The sequence below is a fragment of the Bufo bufo genome, chromosome 6, assembly GCF_905171765.1.
Source record: "Bufo bufo chromosome 6, aBufBuf1.1, whole genome shotgun sequence".
In the NCBI taxonomy this organism is placed as follows: Eukaryota; Metazoa; Chordata; class Amphibia; order Anura; family Bufonidae; genus Bufo; species Bufo bufo.
In genome coordinates, this window is record NC_053394.1 from 149,821,395 (window position 1) to 149,831,093 (window position 9,699).

At 46.2% G+C, this 9,699-nt stretch overlaps 1 protein-coding gene across 1 annotated transcript in view; it reads right to left on the bottom strand.

The window, feature by feature from the left end:
- The window catches only part of BCAS4 (breast carcinoma amplified sequence 4), a 74,364-nt gene extending 65,092 nt beyond the window's left edge, over positions 1-9,272 (bottom strand). The window contains exons 1-5 of the mRNA XM_040437302.1: positions 9,188-9,272; positions 7,866-7,989; positions 3,452-3,523; positions 895-996; positions 278-412 (exon numbers count right to left, since the gene is read on the bottom strand). Of these exons, the coding sequence (XP_040293236.1) occupies positions 278-412; positions 895-996; positions 3,452-3,523; positions 7,866-7,955 (399 nt within the window). The 5' untranslated portion in view covers positions 7,956-7,989; positions 9,188-9,272. The remainder of the gene's footprint in view (positions 1-277; positions 413-894; positions 997-3,451; positions 3,524-7,865; positions 7,990-9,187) is intronic.
- Between the last annotated feature and the right edge of the window lie 427 nt (positions 9,273-9,699).

Below are 9,699 nucleotides of genomic sequence, written 5' to 3' on the forward strand. Positions count from 1 at the left end.
ACAACAACAGACATACTGATAGAGCATTTAGATTGTGAGCTCCACTGGGGACAGCAAGCAATGATAATGTCTAGTTTGCCCCTTCCTCCCCCCCCCCCCCCCCCCAAAAAAAAGCAAAAACAAAAAGACAACTCCCATGAAATATGCTCATGGTCACCTTATTATCTACCAGCAAGCCCAGCAATAACAATAACTGGCCATACAACCCCACTGTGTAAGCCTCACACTACAGTGCATTATCTAGAAGGACCCCTCCCAATTATGTAAACAGGCTTACCTGTCGGAACACCGGGAGAATAGCTCCTGCCAGGACCCGGCTGATGGCACGTGGGAAGGACATGTTATCCGACTCTGCTCGGATCAGATCCTCCTCCAGGTAAGATACATGATGTCTAACCATCTTCACAAATGACTGTGAACAGTAAAGCACACGTCAGGAGTGAAGGACGATCATAAGGTTGTCACAGCCCTACCCCCATTACGGAATATAATACTAATAGAATTACACTGTGATTAGACGTCCATGAGATTCACACACCGTATACTACAGGAACAGCTATTCCATCTATTACTGCTGACAAACAACCTCTATATCATGTCAGGAAAGTTGTCACAGCCCCGCCCCCTGTTACTGACGCCACTGTATTTATTAGTACTGAAATAATACTGAGATCAGATATGAGATCCACACATTATATTTCAGTAACAGCTATCACATCTATTACTGGTGACTACCAGTCTCCATATCATGATTAAAAGGTTGTCACAGCCCCGCCCCCATGACTGAAATCACAGAACATAAAAATTGTCTAAACAAAGCTCCTACTCTACAACAATATTATTATAAATTAACTCACCAATTAGAAAGGACACTGAAATTAAGAAGCAACAAACCTCCAGTTTCTCCACCTGACAGTAGATCTTGTTCATTTCCTCCACTCGGAGTTTAATCGCTGGAATTCGGTCGTCTAGGATGAGGGATGTTTCACTTCTGATCTATGGGGGGGAAGAAAACAAACAAACAAATTAAACGTCTAAAGATATTTCACTCTTCAGAAATATCATCAACTGGAGAACGATGAGAGATCTAAACAACTTCCATACTAAAGGGGAACTCCGAAGCTTCTAGAACATTATAAAACAAATTCTATTCATTATTTTGTGCCATTAAGATGGTGTAACTTCTAGGATAATATCTGCCTAAAAGTATGTAAATCTCTCCCCAACCATTACGCAAAAGCTCTACAGGTGTACACGGCAAATATGCATATGTGTTGGAAGGATTTGCTGTGACTTGTGGTGCCCCCATCAAGGACCCACTCAGATTTATAGAACTTAGCTGCAGGAGTAAGTGATTCTTCTGCAGCACCTTATTCAGGCCTTGTATGCTGCTTTCAAAGCGATGCGAATGGCTGCAAGGACAAGATGGAGGCGAGTGGTTGCCATGGAGATGGGATCTATAGACCTGTATGTTTTATTTTACAAGCAGAAACTCAAATCAGGTCAGAAGCCACTTATCCCTGCAAGCAGTGTGGTCACCAGCGCCAGTGAAGGAAGAGCTCCCCTTGTGGCCACTCAGGAAATTACATCCAGCAGAGCGTCCTCCATTTCCTGAATGAGTGAACACTGTAGAGTGGTTCTACAAAATGGCAGCCACTCTGAAGTGATGTCTTAAATGTATCACCATCTGGAGCCGCTGTTTCTATCATGGAAGATGAAGTTGTCAAACTGCGCATCGCAATGAGGAACACCATAGTGGTTCATTCATTCCTTGCTGCTGCCTAAGGATGCACACTGGGGTGGCATGGGCACATATGAACAACTTCTGGTAGACTGCAGGACATACAGAACGGTTATTCTGTGCCAATCTACTATACCCGTAGAAACATGTTCTATATATTTTTATGACCATTTGATTACCTGGCACCGATCAGATCCCTGCATTAGCAATTCCACCAGTGTTAGAGGGAATTTAACAGAGAAATTCTCCTTCAGGGGATGGCTACGATCAGGCTTCTGACGGAAATGGTTGTAATTAGAACCATTTACATTTAATTAACGTTTTTTTTAAGGGCCCATGGATGCAATTTGTGGCTCATTTCGTAAAATAGTGGAATTCTCCTTTAAATATCTCAGCAGACGTGTGACCTTGCTGCGGCTAATCAGAAACAATATTTTGCCACTCCAGTGCAGTTTATAAAATTAAAGGGGTTGTCCCAGCATGACAACTTATTGACAGGATAAGTGATGTGTCTGAATGGTGGGGGTCCGACTACTGGGACCCCCAATGATCACAAAAACAGGGGAGCCTTGTCAAGCACGTGCAATGCCCATGAATTCACGCTCTATGGGACTGTCGGACATAGGGATTAATGGAGAGGCAATGTGCGTGCTCGACCAGCGATCCATTCAAATGGGGGACATGGGTCTCTGTTCTCGTGATCTGTGGGAGCCCCAGCAGTCGGACTAGATACGGATTACTCTCATTGGTTGCAATAGGTGACGAGCTCCTTCGTGTTTCACTTAATTTCCTGTAATGATGGTTTCACACCAGTTGATAAGAAGTTAACTGTCTGTTATAATGACATCTGATTTTATTTTTATTGTCTATTATAATTTAATACCCAGCACAGAGATGGAAGATTGAGCAGTGCAAGTAAAGATATGGGGGGGAGTTCTGGCCACGAAACACGTCTGAAGGGTCTGATTAATGGGGGTTCACACCCCCAATACCACCAAATGATGTGGTATAAAATTCTAATCTGGGAAATCTTTGATCGCCCCCCGATCACTCCTGCCTAAGATTGCAGAGCTGAAGCAAGTCAAATATATCGACAACAAGGGGGGGTGCACTCCACTCTTATATCCAATCCCCCCACTAATGAGATTTATGGTATCAGCAATGGGGCAGAGCTTATTATATCAGGTAACAAGTTATTTAATAGCTGTCAATAAAACCCTGCCCACTACTGTGGACATCCATGGTGGGGTGTGTGGGGTGTGTGGGGGGTTATACTTCTCCAGTCCGGCCTCCGTCACGTGTCCTGTCCTTATCTGCAGTCAGAGGTATATCCCAATGATGATGCAATAAGCAACAACAATGAGTACAGGAAATAGGAACAAAATAATGACATCATTATTCAGAACAGACAATAATAAATATACCCAAAGACATGAGGTTCTGTGCTGCACATAAATGGTTAAGCATGTGCAGTGCACCTCAGCCAAGAACAGGTTAACTGGAGTGCAATGAGAAATACTCCAGTTCCACCTACTTCTGCCACCTAGTGGTGTAGCTGAGCCACATCAGGGAGAGAGAGCAGCTTTAAGATGGCCGCTCAGTCAGTGCGTGTGATAAGCACCTACTGGCCAGACAGTGTATGACACAAGACGCTCAGCCCTCTTTATGGGGGCAGCCTCGAGTTGGGGCCCCAAGAATCTTCCAACTCACCCTGTCCATCATGGCGCAGAACTCATCTAGTCGGATCAGCATTTCTTCTATAGAAAGTTCCAAATCCTGGGCCTGAAAATGAGCAAATAAAATATCTCTGAATCGTTGGCGTTAGATACTAAAAATGAAAACAAAAAGGCAGGAGGTCTCTTTCAGGCTTCTCCAACCATGCCACACTCTATAGAGGGGTCCAGGAGGCTGAGATAGGAGGGGCTGTTTGCATAGGCCTGATTTAGCTCTGCTTGTGGTCATTAACTGCTTGCAGACTACTAGACAGAGTGCACACTGGGCCGACATGTGACACTTCCAGGACGTTCCTGAGCCTGCAGATGCACAGAGATCGGGCTGTCTATGACTATAACTATCCCTGCCCTCCCCATCACTGTATACACGGCACTCAATGAGTGCTGTCTATATACATCAGGAAGTGGCCATGACACTTCATGCTCCCACCCCAGTGATCACGGGATTTTGGGTAATTGCAGGAGCTGCTGGTTCGTAGCAGACCCAGATCATCTCTGTAGGGAAAGTCAGGAGGCTGTAAGCCGCTTGTAAGGCCTCGTTTACATTTCCGTTTTTCACTGACGTGTGCTGTCTGCATTTTCTGCAGAGAGCACACGTACCCCATTGATTTGAACGTGTCTGTTCATACATCAATATTTTTTAAAGAGAGTCTGTCACCTACTTGACAGTTTTTAAACTGATTCTAAGGCCTCATGCACACGACCGTTGTTTTGGTCCGCATCCGAGCAGCTGCGGACCGCAGAAAACTGAACTGTCGTGTGCATGAGGCCTAAAGCTTGTGGGACACAAGTACATGACGCTGATGTTACCTTTGTTTCATTTGTGAGTCTCCAAATCGCCAAAAATCAAGTTTTAAACATATGTAAATGAGCAATCGTAAGTGCGAGGCTACTTAACTGGCGCAGTGTACTGCGCAGTCGCCGGATTTCGGCTGCAGAAAATTTATGATGTCACAAGCATACAGAGCTGGGCGGAGGATACACAGGGGAGGAGTTGGATGCGAGTAAGGCCGGCGGGGCTGGTCACTTGCAGCAAATAAGCCGCCCCTGGGCACTTGCGATGGCTCATTTGAATATCTTTAAAACCTGATTTTTGGCGCTTTGGAGACTCTCACAAATGAAACAAAGGTAACATTCGTGTCAAGTACTTGTGTCCAACACAGCTCTATAATCAGTTTAAATCGTGGCCAGTAGGTGACAGACTTCCTTTAATGACCGTGACTTGCACTACTTTGGTCTGTAAAGCCTCATTCACACGTCCGTGTCCTTGCTCAAATCTGTGAAAATGTGGTCAGTGATGCCTCCGTGAAGATGTCCACGATGGATCCGTGTGTCCGTTTTTTGCTGTCCATGTGTCATCCGCTTTTCACTGACACTGCACACATAAATTTTTTTTATTCAAAGCATCTCTTCATAATGATCCAAGAAACACGGATGGCATCCGTGGTTTTCACAGACCCACAGACTATAAGGGGCGTAGTGCATCCGTGCTAAAACCACGGACCATGGTTAAAAAAAAAAACTGATGTGTGAATACACACGTTAAAATGAATGGGGACGTGTGCTGTCTGTGGAGAACACGTACAGCACACGTACGTGGAACATTGACGTGTGAATGAGGCTTAACGCGGACCAAGCATGCTCATTGAAGTCTATGGGTCCATGAAAATCACGGACACAACACGGATGGCATTCGTGTGACATCTAAGGTGCGTCCATTTTTCACTGGAGACTAACAGAAGATGCTCTGGAAATTAGTTTTCTGTTGAGCAACGTCCATGGATTACAGATGACACATGGAAGCTAAAAATGGACACACGGACCAAACACAGATCCTTCACGGATGAAGAATGACACGGACAAGACCGACATGGGGCTAACTTGTCAGCCCCAGTTACAGGGAAAATCAGCAATAAAAATGCCCCCCTAAAGGTCTTGTGTGACCCAAAAAGCGGCATAAGGACAAAAACAATAAATAAAAAAAGCCACCACCATCCCACACCAGAGGTAACGGAAAAAGGGACACAATTTAAGAGAGTATTGTAGTGTCATTATTGCTATAATATCATAAGTAATAATGTAAGGCCTCTTTCACACGGGCGAGTTTTCCGCGCGGGTGCAATGCGTGAGGTGAACGCATTGCACCCGCACTGAATCCGGACCCATTCATTTCTATGGGGCTGTTCAGGTGAGCGGTGATTTTCACGCATCACTTGTGCTTTGCGTGAAAATCGCAGCACGCTCTCTATACTGTGCGTTTATCACGCAACGCAGGCCCCATAGAAGTAAATGGGGCTGCGTGAAAATCACAATTTCAGGATCAGGATAGAGACCCGATCATTATTATTTTCCTTTATAACATGGTTATAAGGGAAAATAATACACCCATAACCATGTTATAAGGGAAAATAATACAATCTACACAACCCTGATCCCAAACCCGAACTTCTGTGAAGAAGTTCGGGTACCAAACATGCCGATTTTTCTCACGCGCATGCAAAACGCATTACAATGTTCCCGCAATGCACCCGCACCTTTTCCCGCAACGCCCGTGTGAAACCAGCCTAAGGGAAAAACTGTTTTTTTTGTTGTTTACATTTCTTATAACAAAAAAATCTAAACCAAAAAAATACTACAATAAAAATGACAAAAGTAGATAAAAATTATTCTAATTACAGTAAGACAAAAAAAGTAATGTACTAAAAACAAACAAAAACAAGACAGAACCTGGAGATTGTGTCTGCCCATGAACATGGGAAAAAATTACCCTATCTTGCAATGGTCTTAATTTTCATAATTTGTCACAATGTATCAGTGCAGGTAAGGGTACTTTCACACTAGCGTTATTCTTTTCCGGCATTGAGTACCGTCCTAGGGGCTCAATACTGGAAAAGAACTGATCAGTTTTATCCCCATGCATTCTGAATGGAGAGCAATCCGTTCAGGATGCATCAGGATGTCTTCAGTTCAGTCACTGAACGGCGTTTTGGACGGAGGAAATACCGCAGCATGCTGCGGTATTATCTCCGTCCAAAATTCCGGATCAGCTGCTGGAATGCCGGATCCGGCATTAATTTACATTGAAATGTATTAGTGCCAGAAAAAAATATATTAGTGTGAAAAAAATATATAACGGATCCGTTTCTCCGGATGATATCCGGAGAGACTGATCAATTCTTGCAATGCATTTGTAAGACGGATCCGCATCCGGATCAGTCTACAAATGCTATCCGTTTGCATGCAGATTGCCTAATCCGGCATGCTGTTCGGGCGACGTGTGAAAGTAGCCTAAGATGGATCAGTCTGGAGTCCAGTCTTTTTACCTCCAGAGAACTGTCTACAGATCTAACAAAGCCTCAGCTATGAGCAGGACAAGCATTCGGCCTCTTGTGTAAATATGAATGCTTCTATTCACTGACAGCAAGCAAAGACCGTGAAAGACAAAACTGAACAATTAAGGGTACTTTCACACTTGCGGCAGAGGATTACGGCAGGCAGTTCCGTGAAAACGTATGCAAACTGATGGCATTTGTCAGACGGATCAGGATCCTGATCCATATGACAAATGCATTGAAATGCCGGATACGTCTCTCCGGTGTCATCCGGAAAAACAGATCCGGCATTTTTATTTTTTTCACATTTTCTTTGCGGTTTGAGCATGCGCAGACCGCAAAGCCGGATCCGTTTTGCCGGAACACTCGGAGTCGGATCCGGCATTAATGCATTTCAATGGGAAAAAATGCCGGATCTGGCAAGTGTTCCGGAATTTTGGACGGAGATAAAACCGCAGCATGCTGCGGTATTATCTCAGTCCTGAAAAGGCAAAAAGACTGAACTGTAGACATCCTGAAGCATCCTGAACGGATTGCTCTCCATTCAGAATGCATTAGGATAAAACTGATCAGTTCTTTTCCGGTATTGAGCCCCTAGGACGGAACTCAATGCCGGAAAAGTATAACGCTAGTGTGAAAGTACCCTAACAGATAGAGAACCTGGATCCACAGATGACAGCGAGATGTAAATCCAGAAAATCATACAAAGGGGCACAAGCTGGATAAATCTGTCTTCTGTGAAGCTATGAATATTGATGAGTATGGAGATCCCATGAGCCTGGACATCTGTACAGTGAAAGGCCACCATATGGTCACATGTTCTTCATTCCACATGAAGGCCCATGTTAACATGTCAGTGAGTACAGATACACGACTGGAGTATGCAAAGACAGGAAAGGAAGACGACACTGACACATTATAACATTATAATCTCAATACTGAACTGATCCCTTTTATGTCCAGGGAGAGAGACTTGACCCTCAGTACTGCGGAGATGTGACAGATGACTACGGGGTCAGCCAAGATGATCTGCAGCAGTCATGGCACACAGATACAAACCTCTGCACTTGTGTCAGCATTGACCAGGGTGGCATACTGATGGCCATCAGTCTCAGATCTGCTTTCCTGCGGGCAGAGGGCTCCCAACATCTCAGGTGCCAATTCTGGCTTTTCCTGTGGGTTCCTGGCCCGAAACACATCAGATTCCTCATGCTGCTCTTGCTCCCCAACATCCTCCACCGCTGATCGCTGCCCTAATACTCCAACATCCTGCACCCCTGACAGGTGGTCTAATACCCCAACATCCTGCACCCCTGACAGCTGCCCTAATACCCCAACATCCTCCACCGCTGACCACTGCCCTAATACCCCAACATCCTGCAACCCTGACAGCTGCCCTAATACCCCTGCATACTGCACCCCTGACAACTGCCCTAATACCCCAACATCCTGCACCCCTGACAGGTGGTCTAATTCCCCCACATCCTGCACCCCTGACTGCTGCCCTAATAACCCCACATCCTGCACCCCTGACAGGTGGTCTAATACCCCAACATCCTGCAACCCTGACAGCTGCCCTAATACCCCTGCATACTGCACCCCTGACAACTGCCGTAATACTCCAACATCGTGCACCCCGATAGGTGGTCTAATACCCCAACATCCTGCACCCCTGACAGCTGCCCTAATACCCCAACATCCTGCACCCCTGACAGCTGCCCTAAGACCCCAACATCCTGCACCCATGACCACTGCCTTAATACCCCCACATCCTGCACCCCTGACAGGTGGTCTAATTCCCCCACATCCTGCACCCCTGACAGGTGGTATAATTCCCCCACATCCTGCACCCCTGACAGGTGGTAAAATTCCCCCACATCCTGCACCCCTGACAGCTGCCCTAATTCCCCCACATCCTGCACCCCTAACTGCTGCCCTAATTCCCCCACATCCTGCACCCCTGACTGCTGCCCTAATTCCCCCACATCCTGCACCCCTGACAGGTGGTATAATTCCCCCACATCCTGCACCCCTGACTGCTGCCCTAATACCCCCACATCCTGCACCCCTGACAACTCTAATACCCCAACATCCTGCACCCCTGACAGCTCTATTACCTCAGTATCCTGCACATCTGACAGCAGCTCTAATGCACCCACCAGGCGCTGCCCTTGCACCTCTCTCTTTGTTAGCTGCTCTAGTGCCCTTACATCATGCTGCATTGGCAGCTGCCCTGATACCCCCACATACTGCTGACCCTGCACCCTATATTTTGATAGCCTCTGCAGGTCTGCGTCCCCCTGCCCCCCGCCTCCGTCCAGTCCCTCCTCCTCCTCCTCCTCTATGTCCTGCAGCTCAGGGTTCTTCTCCTGCTCCCTCACCCCCAGAGGTCCGGCTCTCCTGCAGGCCTCCATGCTGATTCCCGCGGCGTCCTGCCCTCAGACACCGACTCTGGTTGGTCATTCCCGGCTGTTCTTCTTGGGCTTCCTTCCATCACATCCTGCACTAAACCGAGCGCTGCCGCCACCGTGTGGTCATTTCTGGAAACTGCCGTGCATACGGCGGGGTCGAGTCAGCGTTAGGGTCTCTCAGGGTCACCGTCACGTGACTCTGTTCTCCCCACCAGCACCACTCATTAGATGTTCAATAATGTATGTGTGTAATATAATATATATATATATATATATATATATATATATACATATACACATACACATACACGTATACACATACACCCTCTAATGTTTTAAGGATTGGTTTTTACAGAAACTGCCCCCCTATTCCTGACTGCCACACTGTGCCTTAATTACAACTTCCATACTGTACCCTGACACTACCACGCAATTTAGTCTACATGCACACGACCGTTTTGTGTTTTTATCTCAGTCCTTTT